Genomic DNA, 16727 nt, shown 5'->3' with positions numbered 1-16727 from the left:
GGGTGGCACAGAATCAACCAGACAGGCCACACAGTTGATCAATGCTCTGATTAAGGATCCAGATAAGGAAATCGATGAACTTATTCCAAAGAACCGTTTGAAAAGTTCAACAGTAAATTCCAAAATAGGGTCCTCGACACCTGCCGCCACTACAGCTGCTAACAGCTCTCTGGTGGGCATCAAAGTGACCACCGTAGCCGCTTCGTCGACGTCTCAGACCGCCTCTGCGCTCACCGTGCCTGCCATCTCCTCAGCCTCCACTCACAAGAGCATCAAGAACCCCGTGAACAACGTGCGGCCTGGTTTCCAAGTTTCTCTTCCGCTGGCTTACCCTCCTCCGCAGTTTGCACACGCGCTCCTCGCCGCTCAGACGTTCCAGCAGATCCGTCCGCCCCGGCTGCCCATGACGCACTTCGGAGGCACCTTCCCGCCGGCCCAGTCCACGTGGGGCCCGTTTCCCGTCAGGCCGCTGAGCCCCGCCAGGGCCACCAACTCGCCGAAACCTCACATGGTGCCTCGCCACAGCAGCCAGAGCAGCGGCGGTTCTCAGGTGAACTCGGCGAGCTCTTTGACGACGAGTCCCACGGCGACCACGACTTCGGTGGCTTCTACCGTGCCCGGATCTTCGGCGAGCGGCAACCCGAGCTCGCCGTCGGTCCGGAGGCAGCTGTTCGTCACGGTGGTGAAGACGTCCAACGCCACCACCACCACCGTGACGACCACGGCGAGCAACACGAGCACGGCGCCCACGAACACCACGTATCCGACTCCTACTGCCAAAGAACACTACCCCGCATCTTCCCCCTCGTCTCCCTCTCCTCCCGCGCAGCCGCCGGGCGTCTCCAGGAGCAGTCCTCCCGACTGCGCCGCGGCCTCTCCCAATAAAGGCGCGCCTCCGTCCGAGCCGGAAGCGGGGAGCCCGCCCGCGGTGGATGCGGGCGGCTCGACCGGCGGCAGGCAGCCCAATCCGGGAACCAGCAGCTCCTCTGTGCATCCTGCTCATCAGCAGCCCCCGGGAGCTCCTCTGCCCGAGGCCAGGCCCCCTCTCCAGCAACCTCAGGTTCCCGCACCAGATCCTCGCATGGTCGTGCCTCCAAGTTTAGCGGCGACGAGCTCATCCGCTCCCGCGGTGGGTGCGAGCAACGCTCCCATGAGCTACCCCGCGTCCCAGCCGTCGATGGGCTCCGCTCAGCCCGCAGCCAAGATGGAAACCCCAGCCATCAGACCGCCGGTGCACGGAACCGGCAGCGTCCCCAAGAATCCAGCTCCCGTGCAAAACTCCTCCGTCGCAGTCCTCAACGTTAACCACATCAAAAGGCCCCACAGCGTTCCTTCTTCAGTGCAGCTTCCTTCTACCTTAAGTACACAAAGTGCTTCTCAGAATTCGGCCCACCCGGCGAACAAGCCCATGGGGAACAACTTCAGTGCTACTCTGCCCTTTGGGCCCTTTAGTACGTTGTTTGAGAACAGCCCCACGTCTGCTCATGCCTTCTGGGGTGGGTCCGTCGTTTCCTCTCAGACGACGCCAGAATCCATGCTATCAGCAAAGTCCTCGTTTTTGCCAAATTCAGATCCCTTACATCAGTCTGATACTTCCAAAGCCCCAGGTTTTAGGCCACCGTTACAGAGGCCAGCTCCAAGTCCCTCAGGTAAGTCTCTGGCTCGTGTCCATGCCGTAGTAATACGGTTTATTCTTGCGGTTTTTAAGCCAAGTTGAGTTCATTTTAAGTGCCCTGTCAAATCTAGTAACTGTGTGGCAGCTGATGGGCTTGATAAAATAGGGTTTTGGCCATTCCAGTCTGCTCCCCACCCAGTAGCTGAGATAAAGGAAAAAAAAACCACTGTAATTTCCACCTCCCTTCCCTTCCAGACAGTGACTGTGCCAGGTCGCGATACCTTGGCCTGGGGCTGCATTTAAATACGCAGCATCTTCCAAGGGTCAGGTCACCTCAGAGGTGTTAGTGGATTGAGAGATACAGCTGAGCTTTTTTTCCTGTTTTGTGAATAAGATGGTGTTGAGCTTTTTCATCTCGATATACCAGTCAGCATTTTGACTGTGGCCCTGTATGCCCCTAAGATACACAAACGCGTAAGTCTTAGATCCCTAAGATGTTATGTTTCCCTTTCTTCGTTGAAGAGGATGTGAAGGGAGCAGTAATTCTTGCATTTTGAATATCTGGGCTAATTGGTGCCATTTGATGTTAGTGAAATAGGAATCATTCTTGATGTAGGTATGCAGCACAACTGCCACATACTGAATGGACTTGCTGAGTGGGAAGCTTCATACTCCAGTTCCCTTTGGAAAATTGTAGCATGTGCCCCCAAAGATGGAGGGGAGAAAAGTTTTCCTTTTCTCCTTTATATTCCTGTGTTGGGGTGACCTCCTGATAGGGTGTTGGAGCTGTGGGAGTCACTGGTGCCCGTTTTCCCCCGTAGGTATTGTCAGTATGGATTCTCCCTATGCTTCTGTAACACCTTCTTCTACACACCTGGGGACCTTTGCCTCGAACCTGTCGGGAGGGCAGATCTACGCGCCCGGGACACCGCTGGGAGGAGCGCCTGCGGCTGCTAATTTTAACAGACAGCATTTTTCCCCTCTTAGTTTATTGCCTCCATGTTCATCAGCATCAAACGGTGAGTTGTGCTCAGCAGGAAGCTGCGGAGAAGCTGCAGCATAAATAAAGGTGTCCCGCAGAACTGTGTAAGGAATTCCAGGGGAAATACCCAGGGCAAGTTCTGGTACCTTCCTTGACCTTTGTCCCCCTGCAGTGAGGAGTTTTTGGGACAGAAAACAAATAAGCTGTTAAGTGCTGGCTTATTTAGGGAACGTGATAGTCTGTTTTATTGGCAACAGTAATGACAAAAAAAAAGCCCTCAGGGAACAAATCAAAAAGAAGAAGGAAAAACAAACCCAACAAAAACATGGGTTTACGTGGTCTTATTTCAGCTCTGGTTTAGGATACAATTCTCAAATCCTCTGCTGCTGATGGACAGTGATGCTTAGTTAAGATGTTGTGGTCTGTGTGTGTCCTCCAGTGGCTGAGCTGCCAGGGCGTGATAAGCATTTTATATAGGAGACTGAATCAGGGGAGAGTGTCTCTGTGATCTGGAAATAAAATGATCCTGAGGTGGATGAATCTGGCATTAACCGGCTCCCTGTTGTTGTTGTTGTTGCTTTGAAGGACAGGTTTGTGGGGTCTGGCTGCCATCACTAAGTGCTCCTGTTGCTCTCCTTGCAGAATCTCCCGCTCAGTCCGTGTCCTCTGGAGTACGAGCACCCTCTCCCACCCCTTCAGCAGTGTCCTTGGGATCAGAAAAACCCAGTAACGTTTCTCAGGACAGAAAAGTTCCTGTTCCTATTGGGACTGAACGGTCTGCACGTATTAGACAAACTGGAACGTCTACTCCTTCTGTAATTGGGAGCAACTTGGCTGCCCCGGTGGGACACAGTGGGATCTGGTCCTTCGAAGGTATAGGTGGCAGTCAAGGTAGGTGTTGTTTGTAAATGCACTTGCATTGATCACACCATTGTGTTTGCCAGGCTTGTCTTCAGCACGGGAGGATGCAGAAGTGAGTGCCCAAAAACACAAGAAATCTTCTTTCCAAAGGATTTGTAGCAAGGACCTCTCTTAGCCCTCCTGTCCACTTTGTTGTTTTAACGAGGTTTCTCAAACCCTCGGGGTTCTGAAACATTCTGGCTGTGAAGATTTGGTACTCCCAAGTAAGAGCAGGGAAAATAAAAACAGGGTTTTCAGGAATGAACACAGGGAGGATCACTGAATTTAGGAAGAGGGGAAATTAGGGTGTCACAAGACAGCTTTCTGGTGTTTTTTGTTGATAAAGAGGCTGTTTGTACAGTAGGAGTTAATATTTAATTTGTAGCTAATGTAGAACTTTATGTGCCGAGGATGGTGCTTTATAAAAGTGGTAATAGTCCACATTTGGGTTTCCTTTGTTCTTCTCAGCCATTTCTCTGCCACAAGGCTCTCGGCTCCCCCGGAGTCACATAGAATTCAGAATTTATTAACAATTTCAGCTAGTGATGCTACAGCTTTTCTTACCAAACCTGTCAGGAGTCTTGGATGCAATTTCTGGGAGACTGATGAACTTTTTTCGTTCTGATTGAGGTTTTTTTGTGGGGAGTTGATTTTTTTTAATTTCTCTAGGTGGTTTTGCTTCGGATGGGTGAGTATGAATATTGAAAGAGTGTAGGGTTGGACCTCTGGATGCCCTGTCAGCCTCCTGCACAACATGAGGTTTGCCATGAGTTCTGCCTGTGTTGCTCAGGGCTTTATCCAATCTGCTCTGGAAAGCCTGCAAGGATTGGAACTGCTCCACCTCTCAGAGAAATCTGTTTTGATCCTTGACTGAGTCCAGACAGCTGAAGGTTTTAATTGACTGACTGTACTGCAATTTTTCCCCAAATACAAACCCTTCTTTTATTTCACCAGCAGCCTTTTCCCAGATAAAGCTTTACAAATTCACTATTTATTTGCAGTGTGTGGCTGTAAAAGTCATCGTTTGTGCCTGTCTCAGCTTTTGGGATGCTGTTTTCTTTCTGCTTTGGTCAATTACTTCAACATTTCGATTTTCAGTTCACAGTGGGATTGGCTCTTCTCTACTTGAGTATTAGGGTACCTCAGGAATGTTCCTCTACCCCTTCTCCAAATACAATTTCTTAGGTTTTGTTTTGAAAATTGGGTTTTTGGATGTCTGGGGCTTGAACTGGTGCACCAATACCAAGCTGCCTCCGATGAATTCACAGGATTAGGATGTGAGCACATGTCTGCAGCTGGTCATTTTCTGGTGTTGGTTTGCACAGGTACTTCTGTGTCCCTTAGAACATTAGATAATTAATGGAAGAACAGCAGCCAAGCAGAGCAAATAGTCTTGATAGTGTACATACCCTTTCCACAGCGCCAAAGGCACGAGGAATTGAGGTTTTTGGAGGAGGGAGAGTTAGCCCAGATTCCAGCTTTGCTGTTGAAATGGAGGAAAGTTGCAGGGGCAGCGCTCTGGTTGCAGGTAACTGTCCCAGACTCGTGGCGGTGGCTCAGGGTTCCCGGCCTGGGGGCTGCAGGTACCGTTGCTGGTGTTGTCCATGCCGGTGTTGTCGAGAGCCGGTGGAGGCCTGGAGGCTGGCATGCCCGGAGGTTGGAAAGCGGACGGTGAGGGGGCCGTGGGTAACTCTGTGTCTCTGTGCCCTCAGATAAAGTGGACTGGTGTCACAGCGGCATGGGGAGCCACATGATCCACAGGCCCATGTCTGACCCAGGCGTGTTCTCGCACCAAGCCATGGAGAGAGACAGCACGGGAATCGTAGCGCCTTCCGGTACATTCCATCAGCCCGTCCCTGCAGGATACATGGACTTCCCGAAAGTTGGGGTAATGACCTCCTCGGCCCCGAAGTGCAGCACGAATCCCCTGCTGTCCTTCTGTCTGGGCAGCGCTAGCAGCATTGGTGGCAGCGCCCTGACTGTCGCTTTTCCTTCTCGGCAGGGAATGCCTTTCTCTGTGTATGGGAACGCCATAATTCCTCCTGTAGCCCCCATCACAGATGGTACTGGAGGCCCCATCTTTAACGGGCCTCATGCTGCTGACCCCTCTTGGAACTCGCTGATCAAGATGGTTTCAAATTCCACAGAAAACAACGGGCCTCAGACGGTAATTGTTGCTGCTCTTTGCACTGGGTGTTTTATCTAAAATGCATCGCGATTCCTGTCCCTGCAGTTGGGAAAAGAAATCCTGGGGGAAAATTTCATAGGAAAAGCCAACTGATGTCCTGTTAGGAAAGCTTTCCCTTGCCAAGCTGGGAACACAGCGACACTGGGCTCTGTAGTTCAGGATGTTGTAACTGTGTTAGGAGCACGCTAAAGCAGCTCTTGAGGGAGGGAGTAAGTAGCTCTTTGCTGCTCTGGTCTTGCCTGGCTTGTTCACTAAATATTATTTAGGCAGAGGGATTAATTCCCCATGACCTCTTGTTCGTACTCAGGAACTAATGCTGTAATGGAGCATCAGTAGCTCTGGTTAGATTATATCCTGTCATTATGCTTAATTAGAGAGTGGGCCCTGTTACAACTGTTACTAAATCAAGATGTTTCTGGGCTTAATTTGTTTGGGAATGATCGGAGCTGTGGAGAGCAGCTCCCAGCTCTGGGAGACCATAGGTGTGAGGGAGAGGGGGTTTGGCCTCAGTTTGGGTTTTGCTCTGACGAGTGGATTTCTGATTTAACGAGGAAACTTTGTCCCCCAAAGAGAACTTCACTTGGTTACACTTGGGATTCCCCGGAGCTGAAGGTGTCAGGGGAAAATGAAGTGGCAGCAGTCAGGTTCTTGTTTGTGTGAACTTAAGGTCAAGAGGAGAGCAAGTGCCTCGCTGTGGGAACGGAGGGATTCGGGAACTGGGCTTGCCAATCATGTGCTGCCCACCCAGAGCCCTGGTAATTGTCCTGGACAGGAAACCCCAGAGCCCTGCGCTGTCCCTGTGAGCTGTGCCCCGCTTGGAGCAGCCCAAAGCACGGTGTTAACGCCGCTTTCTCTTGCAGGTGTGGACTGGAACTTGGACACCTCACATGAACAGTGTGCATATGAACCAACTGGGCTGAGTGGGATCAACGTGCTGGCCTTGAGATTCCTTTTTTGCAGAGGAAACCACAATTGGCAGAAACAGTTTATGTGCTCCCAGATCATTCTACTGATGTGCTTGACTGAAGTGTGTAGGCTTTTTGCAGAAGAACTTACTAACTGACCTTTTTCTGTGAACATTGTGACCGCCCATTCCCCACCATCATATGTTTCAACTTAGTTAGACTTTCTTCTTTCCTTTCCTCCTCTTCTTTTTGTTTTTTTCTTTTTTTTTTCCTTTTTTTTTTTTTTTTTTTTGACATAACTTTCTGTTGAAGCTGTTCTTTGGCTGGTTGGTTTTAGTACTGTAAACTGCTTCTGAGCAAACACAGAAATTTAGCAAAATTATGTAAACTTGATCCTGAAGTTTTAGAATGGCAAATAAATGTACAATTGTTTACATAACAAATGGCTAAGCAGAAAGTAAATTTCAATATGTCAGTTATAGAGGCTCTACTTTATGTAGACTTAAATTAATGTGAGATATGTACCTTCATATTCAGAAATCTGGATGTTTCCTTCATACATTAAACTATTAATAAGCATAACTTTTCTACTTGTGTAATTTAAGTAAGCTATAAAAAGAACACCCCAGGCATTATCAGAGGGCGGTTTCCAAATGTGTGCTGGATTTCTTTGAGAATACATAGGTATTATAATACGAATATTTGACATTTGAGGAGAGCATTCAGCAGCATTTCCTTGCTGAAGGCTCCAAAGGCAGGTGTCAATGAGGCCCACAAAGGTTTATTTGGAAGAGTCCATGTGGGAATTCCTGTGTACATTGTCAGGAGCTGTGGACAGCAGTAGCAGGAGATGAAGGAGGGTCGGTCCTGCAAGAGTGGGCTGGGTGAAGCAGTGACACTGATTCAGTCAGGATTCCTGTACAGTGCCCCTCCAGAGCATTTAAAGAAGATCTACAACTCAGATGTAAGAATTATTATTTGCTTTTATTATGGTTCCTCCTTTGAAAAACCAAGAAAACACCTCAGGTGTTTCTCAGAAACTACTGCCTTGTAACTGCTGTGGTATTCGAGGTGTCCACAAACCTCCTGCATACCCAAGGCCATATATCTGCCATTAGGTGCAGCTCTGAATAAAAGCAAGTTCCTTTTTCCAGCTCTCTGATCTCCTGAAATACGTCCTGTTAAGATCTGGTGGTAGCAAAGTGGATCCCAGTGAGGAATTGCTCAGGAAAAGGTTTGAAACTCCGTCTCGCTCCTTCTCGTGGTGTGGGCGAGTGCCCTTCCCCTCTGCTACAATCATTTGCTGCAGGCTTTAGTGCTGTGTAGGGTTATTAATTATTAATCCCACTGAGAAATAGTGCTCAGTCCTTACTACAACCATCAATTCCAGAGTATTTTGCTGACCTGACAGTTTAATCCATGCCTGGGGCACTAACAGGCCTGATGCCACCACTGTGGCAGAGGGTTGGGCACGGGAGATCTTGGCTGAGGGGAGCCAGACCATTTTTATTCCCAGAATTTTTAAATTATATTTTCTCCACAATGTCATGCTTTTTATTAATCCAATGAACCAGGGAACATACTCTTTTGAGAGTGGGCAAAAGGAACAGAACCAGGGGTAGGACAAAGGTGGAGAGGAAGAGAACACGGTGCAGAGTGTGTACGGTCTAAGGGGTGTTTTGACGTCTCCTTGCCCCAGAAGGGGTGAGGAGACTCAGGTCAGAACCTGGCTGGGGAGGAGAACACTGCTAACAGTGCTTGTTAATGATTACTTACTCATGAATATATAATTTTCAGGAGTAGGGGCCCTGTAGTCTGGAGAAGGTGGTGCGTGTTCCCCATAGCAACCTTCCAGAGGGGCTCCTTGTCAGGAAATGGAGAGACAGGACAAGAAAAAAGGGGTACAAACGGGAAAAAGGGGAAATTGAGGCTAGCTATTGGGAAGAAATATTTACTGGAAGAGGGGTGAGACACTGGCCCAACCCTGGCAGGGCTCAAAGCCAGTTCAGATAAGACCCCGAACCTTGGCGCAGGGTTAGGACAGCACTCCCAGGCGTGATCCTTGGGGATACCCAGGTGTCGGTGTCCCTGATGCTCTCGGTTCATGTCCAGCTCAGCACGTTCTGCGGTGGGAGGTGTCCCTGCCCGCGGCAGGAGGGCGTTCACACGGATCTGAGCTCCGTGAGAGGTGAGGCGCGCTTCCCCTGCCCGCGCTGCCCTTCCCGTGCCCTCAGCCGCCATGGCGGCCGCGGGGCGGCGCCCTCCGGCGGCGGCGCGCGGGCCGCGCATGCGCCCCAGCGCAGGGAGCCGCCGGCATGTGGCGGCTGGCGCGGGCGGGCGCGCGGGCCCCGCCGGCCCTGGCGGCGGCGGCGGCGGCGGCGGCGGGAGCGGGGCACGGCGGCACCGAGGGCTGGTACGAGTGGGTGGCTCGGTCCGCGCCCGTGCACTGGGCCGAGGGCGGGCTGGCGGCGCTGCAGGAGGCCACCGGGCTGCCCTGCTGGGCCGCCATCGCCGGCGGGGCCGCCGTGCTGCGCAGCGCCGTGACCCTGCCGCTGGCCGCGCACCAGGGGCGGCTGCTGGCTAAGGTGGGAGCGCTGAGGGGGCTCTGAGGGGCGGGAGAGGCTCTGAGGGAGAGGCACCGGTGAAGGGCTAAATAGACGGCCCCTCAGTTAACCTCTGAATAAACGTCACGGTTCTGCTATCGCAGCGGGTTCGGGTTGGTTTTTTTAAAGGAATTTCGTTAAATTTTGTGCTTTTTTTCGGTTGCAAAAGCGAGCGTCTAGTGCGCTCTCGCGTAGTGGTGGGGTCTCTGTGGGTGCTGACTTTCTTCACTGCCAAGTTGTGTCCTCATGGACATACATGAATTTTATAAATATATAAAGTGTTACTTTATTACTCTTTTTATCTATATATATGTATATCTATATATATATATTATTACATATACTATTTATATATTTTTATCATGTATAGCACAATGCATTTACACCTTACATACAGTGTATCGTAAATAATATCTTCTTAGCAATTATGTATTTTTCCTATTTTTACAGGTTTATATTTGTATGTTATTATTAGTTTTTATTATTGTCGTTTGTTTATTTTTATCGTTGAGGTGGCACTAAAGCTGTGTCTTCTTAAGCCAAAGTAGCTGATTACTGGTCCTGAATAGAGGCAAAAAAGATACTTGTTAAGAACTGTCCTGATTTCAGCTGTGGTAGAAGTAATTTTTTTCTTGAAAAAGTATAAAACCTAAAAAGAGTCAAATTCTCTCTTCATTTCAGGCAATAGTAAGAGGGAACTTTGGTTGTTACTGTAATTACTTGTTGTCACTGTTACTTTCACAGGGTTATTTTATTTAAAGATGAAGGGAGTTCACTGGTGTTGAATAAAACCTTAACAAGATGCCTTATCCCTCACAGGCATTTACTACCTGTACAGGTGTTAAATTGCAGTGATAATTAATATGTTTGATACCCGTGCCGGTGTTAAATCATAGAAGGGTAATTAATATGTGTAATATTAATTTATATGGTGGCAATGTGCATGTCCAATTCCTGTACAGATATTAAATGTCACAGTGATAATTAGTAAGTTTAACACGTGTTCAGGTGTTGAATTACCAGGGATAACTGATAATAGAGGTGAGGAGAGGAAGCAATTGTTACCTACCACTGTGCCCAAACAGCTCTCCTTTTCTTTAGCTAGCTGGAAAACCTGCAGCCTGAGGTGGAGGAACTTGCCAAGCGCCTTCGCTATGAAGTGTCCGTGCGTGGAAAGCAGCTGGGATGGTCTGAAAAGGTGGCCAGGTACGAGAGGGGCGTTGTACTCACCTCCTGAATCCTTGGCAAGGGGGAGGATCCCACAAACACAAAAAAACCCAAGATGCTGCCTTGGCCCAAAGCTTAGGTTTTCTTTCCCCGCCTGTGACCGATGGACTTATTCTGTTCCCTTTCAGAGCTGAGCTTTTGCTTTTCTCTCCGGAAGGTTCCACTTCAGGAAGAACATGCGGCGGATCCTCACGGAGCTGTACATCCGGGACAACTGCCACCCCTTCAAAGCCACCGTGCTGCTGTGGGTGCAGGTCCCCATGTGGGTGTGCGTGTCCCTGGCTCTGCGCAACTGCAGCGTCGGCGCCCTGGGCCCAGCAGGTAATTCTCGCTGGCAATTCTCACATGGCTCGCTGCTCTCACGGGGCACCTCCTTCCTTCAAGGGCTTTCCTGAGCTTGGGCTGCAGGCTGATACAAAACCCGTCAGCTGCTCAGGTTTCAAACTGAGTGTAGTTCAAGTTTAATCTAATTAATTAATATAAATGATAGGTAATAAATAGATTTTTGTATTAGTTATAAGCTTAATGTAGCCTGATAATCCTGTTTAGCAAGTAATACACGTGCCACGGCACACTCACTGTTAATCTCTATTTTTTTTTTTCCTTCCACGTGGAATGCTGTGGACAAGGTGAATTTGTGAGCATCTTTTAAATGATACTATAAAATATATACATTAAAAAATATATTGAAAATATATAAAAACAAATATATATATTTTTTATATGTTTACATATATTTATATATATTTTTTATATATATTTATGAAAATTACACATTATAGAAAATGATACATTATATAAAAATTATATATAAGATATACATTATAAAATGTATATATAAAATATACATTCTATTAAAATTTATGCATTATAAAAATTATACGTTGTATAAAATTTTATACTATATATAGTATATAAAAATATATACTATATAAAATTATATATTATATAAATTATACATTTTATAAAAATTATATATAAAATACAGTATAAAATGTATATGCAAAAATATATATTCTATTAAAATTTATGCATTATAGAAATTACACATTATGTAAGAATTTTATTATATTTATAGTATGTAAAACTATATGCTATATAAAATTGTTATATAAATCATAGATTATATAAAATTATATATAAAATATACATTATAAAATGTATATATATAAATATACATTCTATTAAAATTATGGATTATAAAATTATTTATTATATAAAATTTATATATATCAATATTTTATATATAAATATATATTTATATTAAAATTTATTTTAAAAATTTACTATATATAGCATATAAAATTTTAAACTATATAAAATTATATCATATAAATTATACATTATATAAAATTTTATACTATATATAGTATATAAAATTTTAAACTATATAAAAATTATATACTGATTTTTTTAGACAAGAGTTTTTAATTTCTTCTTTTAAGCAAAAAATGTGTCTATTTACACAGTTCCTAAGAAAAACGTAATTTTTTTTAAAAATCAGGAAATAAGCACTGTGTTATTTTCCTCATTGACTTGTCAAATATTTGGGATCGAGCTATTTTTTACCACAGATTGATCACAGCCCCTGGCTGTCATGACCTAAGCTGGGTCTCAGCTTCTACCACATACCTAGAAACTTGTGTCTGTGATCTAACACATGGTGCAGCGAAGTAACACTGAATTCTGTGTTTCCTTCAAATTTTCCCTGTAGTACAAGAGCAGTTTTCCTCAGGAGGAGCGCTGTGGTTTAGAGACCTGACAGCAGCTGACTCCACGTGGATTTTGCCAGTAGCCCTGGGGCTGGTGAATTTGCTGGTGGTGGAGGTAGGTTGGTGGAATAAAGCAGCAGCAGTGGCTGCAGGTGACTGCACTAGGGTGTAATGCAGACTTTAGCACACAAAGGTGGCTGCAGATGATCACTGCTCTAAATGCACTGGGCAGAAGTGAAACATCGCCTGTTTGCTCCGTGTATTTTCATGTGTAGGTGTCTCTGTTTGAGACATCCAGGTCGGATGTGACGTGTGTCAGACCTCCCTGAGCTGCAGTAGTGTTTAGCCTTGACTACAGTTTCTTTTACAACGCTTCTCTAATGAGATTAACCCTCAGTACGGCCGTTTCAGAGAGAGCTGCTTGGTAACTGCGAGTTTCTCCTCTTTCAGATCTTTGCCTCCCAAAGAAAAATGCCGGTTTCCCGCTTCCAGAACCTCGTTACCAACTTGTTCCGCCTGGTGTCGGTGGTGATGATCCCCATTGCTGCCACAGTGCCCTCTGTAAGTAGCCAGGTGACCTCTAAAGGACAGCCCCACGTGTTTCCTGTTCCCACTGCTGCGTGCTTAAAAAAAAAAATCAATCAAATCTTCTGTCTCTGTGTGTGTGTGTGTGTTTAAATCTCATTGCCTTTGGAATGTTTCTTTGTTCAGGGAGCAAGACTTTGCAAGTCAAGGAGTTAATGTCCTTCATGTGGCCTGAAAAAGGAGAGGAAAGCTTTATGTAAAGACCCATGGGTGATTGTTTGTTAGGTGGAAACCAGTGTAGCTCTTAAACTGGGAAATTTTCCACGTCTTTCTTCAAACGCTTCTCATTTTCACCAGGTTTTCTGCTGCAGAGTATTCTTAGCAAAAACACTGCCTGGTTGTTTGGCTTAATTCTAGTTTCAAATCCAGAAGCTGAAGCCAGGTTTAATAGGAGTTAATTTAAGGAGCCTCAGTGCAGATGGCTCTTTTCCCCAGAGGAGTTGAGAGCCAGTTCCATTTCACATGGAAGCCCTTATTGCAAGGGAGAGGAGGAGTGTTGTAGGTGAGTCCTTTCTCTCAGGAGCTGGCAGTAACCCAGAGCTGTGGCTGGCGCTGTCCTTGCCTCCAGGGAGCTGAGCTGTGCTTGTCTCCTTGCAGTCCATGGCGCTGTACTGGCTGTCCTCGAGCCTCGTGGGGCTGTGCCACAACCTCCTGCTGCGCTCCCCCGCCTTCCGCCGCCTCTGCTGCATTCCAAGGACCAAATCCGACTCGGATACTCCGTACAGGGACATGGTGGCTGCCTTGGCTGCCAGGTACAGCTTGGGGAAACGGCGCCGCTGAAGCCCAGGAGGAGCTGTCTCAGCAATGAAGTGGCGCTGTTTTAGTCAGATGTACTCACTTGCCGTGTATTTATTTTCCCAATAAAACGCTGGCTGGCCCTGAAGAGGGGGATTGGTCAGCAAAAATGTGTCTTTACTGGGTAGCTTTGTTTCAAGGGTGGTCTTCTTTGCAGTTGCAGTAGTCCAGAAATCCAGGTTTGTCTCCTGAATTATCCTAAGAAATTGGGCCAGGTGAGTGTTAAATAAAACAGTGACTCATATACCCTGCCTCTTTTTCACTCTTAAGTCCTGAAGGTGAAGAGGTTTGGGGGGTTTTTTTGTTAAAATTGTCAGGAAATTAATGATTTACTTTACCTTTTTAAAAGATTCTGAGCTGCTACGGTGCTGTAAGCTGACAAAAATTCAGAAGCAGAATTTTTAACGCAGACTGGGAAGCGTTTATTTGAATTGTTGTGATAGCCTAGGGGAACTTGACAGGTTGGGCTGAGATGCACTTGCTGACTGAAATCATCAGTTTAGAAGAAAAAGTGCAGATGTCATTGTACTAATATAAGAATAATATAATACTGCACTTCACCTGTGGGGATGTTTCACCGATGGCTTTCACTGTTTTCACTGCTAGGAGGCTCAGAACATCAGTGATAGACTTAGATCTGGATGCTGCCAGGATGTTCTTGTATCAAAAAAACTCCCCAAAACAGGTGTGAAACTGAAGGTAAAGCAGCCAAAAGCATCTCATCTAATGGTGTCTAACATCTCAAAGTCCACAGGTAAGGAGATCAGAAGGAGTGTGATAAAGCCCTTTCCAGGTCTGCATTACAGGTAGGACAATGTTCTAGGTTTTTAAAGGTCTTAGAGGTTGCTGTGAATGAATATTGTCGTTCTGCCTCATCTGAAGGTGTTGGGAAAAGGCTGTGCAAAGGGGAGTGAATTTCTTTCTGGGGAGCTGCTGGTAGAGGGAGCTGGTGCTCCATGCAGTGCTAAGTCACCTCTCCTTCCTGAGCAGCCTCAGCTGAGAGGGACTCACCTTCCCAGCCTGGGAGCAGGGCAGGCTGACAGCAGCTGTGTCTTGTGTCTAGTGAAAAAACAACGTGAGATTGCTTGGGAAGCATAAAGAGGGGTGTGGAACTGGTCACTGAAAAAAATGCCTCACAGCTCTGTCAGGACCTGGTATGTTCAATGCAGGAAGCTGGCACCGCTGGATTTGCAGTTCTCCATTTATTTGTGTTTATTTTACACCCCTTGTACCTTTTGAAGCTACTGCAAGACCTGCCAGTGTGAGCCAAAGGAGAAGAAGGTTCCTCCAGTGGAGTGTGTTTGGTGGTGGGTTTCTCACAGCATTATTTTAGGTCTGGAAGAGGGTTGTTGGAACCCTGCATACACTTAGGAGGGAGCCTGAGCTTAAGGAATTGAGGGCAGGCAAGTACATCTTCCCTGAATATGTGCTGGAATATCCTGGCTGGATAATACATGTTTCATTCTCTGTCTTGGAGATGCTGTGTGGGCTTGGAGAACAGGGCTGTGATGCTTTTATCTTTGGTGGTTGTGCCCTGGAAAAAGACATCGGTTACCCAAAAGCTGACCTCTGTTCTCAGCCATAGTAATGACTCCATCCAAATACGTTGTCTGCCCTGAAATCCTCGTCTCGGTGTTTGATGATTATTAGCCTGAAATACTGGAGTTGGGGTGAGTTGGCCCCTGTCCCATTCAGGAATGAGATGTCAGTACGACCCAACACCTTTTACAGGGTGCTGGAGGGGATGCTGCTGTCTGCCAGAGAATTTGACACCTAGCCAGTCCACCTGGCTGTCTTTTGGGGTTGTTTTAGTGGGGAATCCAAACTCTCCATCCGAAGTTCAGTTACTAGGGTGGATTCCTTGAAGTGCAAGAATTTTTTTTCCCGGACTAAGTGTCATTTTTGGCACGATTCCACGGTTTCTGGAAAGAAAAAAACGTGTCAAAGTGCTGTTGAGTGCGCTGCTGTACACACGGGGGTGCTCCAGCTCCTGTCAGCTGCCAAGTTCTGAAATCCAGCACTGGCAGGCAAGGATTGGACCAAAACATTTTTCTTCCTCTGTCTTTCATCTTGGTGCTGTTTCAGAACTTAATCAGGCTGTCCTTTACAGTGTACACTTCTTTTCCACCTCGCTGCCGTGCCCCTTTGAAGTAACCCAGTGTTCAACACGGCTGAGCTTGGAAATAATGGGGAGAACTCAGTTGCTGCTCCCTCTTTGTGGCTGAGGATGCCCAAGGGAAGTGGGCAGGTGTCAGAACAATCCCTGGTTGTCTTTGCAAAGCCCTGCATTTGTGCAGCCGTGTGGCCAGCTGGCAGCAGGACTCTGGTTTTTATATATAATATAATAAATATAATAAAATAGAATTACTATAATTAATATATTTAATATAATTGATATTATTTTATTTTAATTCTATCATATCCTATCTATATTTAATTAATCTGCCTGATTTCTGATGGTAAATAAGGTATTCTTCATTCCTTTGAAGCTCAGCATTGTGCTAAAAGCAACAGCAGCCTGCTGCTTTCCTGAGTGAGGTGTTTTGCTCCATTTTCTAAGTTTCAGGGATCACAAAAAAAATCCAGAATATGGGATTAGTGCTTTACGTCAGTGGCACCCTGAAGGTTTTGATCCATTTTTGCTGCACACAGCTGGGGTGTTACAGGCTTTGGGTTTGGGTGGGGATGTTTAAAGAAGCCTGTGTAAATTAGGTTCATCGTGAAGGTGAGTGCACAGATCCACGTGTTCCTTTTTTCTAAGGAGTTGAGCTTTGTGGATTCATTTGTCCAGGTACCTGTTCTTAATTTGATTGCCTTAATTAACTTTGCAACTGGGGTAATGGTAAATAATTTTTTTTTAGCTTGTTTTACTTAATGTAATCCCCTTTTATTGTTTGAAATTGGAAAAGAAAAGACCACTACTGCCTTGCTTGTAGGGACTGGGCTTCAGGAGGAAATCTTCCAGCTCTCAGAATCCCTGGTACTCAAATCCCTCATGAAAATGAGGAATATTGTTCTGTGTGCTCTGAGGCTTAATATTACCTGGCCTTTTCAGGCCTGGAGGGAGGGAGGTAAAGCATTTTCCTGTGCCAAGTACCCAGCCTTCCTGCAGGGAAATCACACTCCTGTATTCACACTGGGGCAGTAGAAAGATGGTTTTGGTACTTGTTGCTGAGAATTTGGGATGCTGTCACCAGCTTGGTTTCGGCTTTACG

At 46.4% G+C, this 16727-nt stretch overlaps 2 protein-coding genes across 17 annotated transcripts in view; both read left to right on the top strand.

Moving 5' to 3' along the window:
- ANKRD17 (ankyrin repeat domain 17) overlaps positions 1–7172 on the top strand; it is a 69038-nt gene extending 61866 nt beyond the window's left edge. For 15 of the 16 annotated variants that reach the window (XM_086890866.1, XM_086890865.1, XM_086890858.1 and 12 more), the window contains 6 exons: positions 1–1649; positions 2437–2634; positions 3240–3488; positions 5210–5385; positions 5500–5664; positions 6546–7172. In XM_086890866.1, the coding sequence (XP_086746992.1) occupies positions 1–1649; positions 2437–2634; positions 3240–3488; positions 5210–5385; positions 5500–5664; positions 6546–6605 (2497 nt within the window). In that variant the 3' untranslated portion in view covers positions 6606–7172. Of the gene's footprint in view, positions 1650–2436; positions 2635–3239; positions 3489–4917; positions 5026–5209; positions 5386–5499; positions 5665–6545 lie in introns of all 16 variants that reach the window. The other variant, XM_086890872.1, reaches the window with a different exon arrangement.
- A 1733-nt stretch (positions 7173–8905) lies between these two features.
- Positions 8906–13639, top strand: COX18 (cytochrome c oxidase assembly factor COX18). The gene is made up of 6 exons (XM_086890856.1): positions 8906–9175; positions 10299–10399; positions 10578–10741; positions 12135–12247; positions 12583–12693; positions 13315–13639. Exons 1-6 carry the CDS (start codon positions 8906–8908, stop codon positions 13495–13497), a joined length of 942 nt encoding a protein of 313 aa, XP_086746982.1. The 3' UTR covers positions 13498–13639.
- The last annotated feature ends 3088 nt before the right edge of the window (positions 13640–16727 follow it).

The sequence above is a fragment of the Cyanistes caeruleus genome, chromosome 5 (genome assembly GCF_971803275.1).
Source record: "Cyanistes caeruleus chromosome 5, bCyaCae1.hap1.1, whole genome shotgun sequence".
In the NCBI taxonomy this organism is placed as follows: domain Eukaryota; kingdom Metazoa; phylum Chordata; class Aves; order Passeriformes; family Paridae; genus Cyanistes; species Cyanistes caeruleus.
Note: the sequence above shows the minus strand (reverse complement) of the source record. Positions and strands in the feature narration are given on the sequence as shown.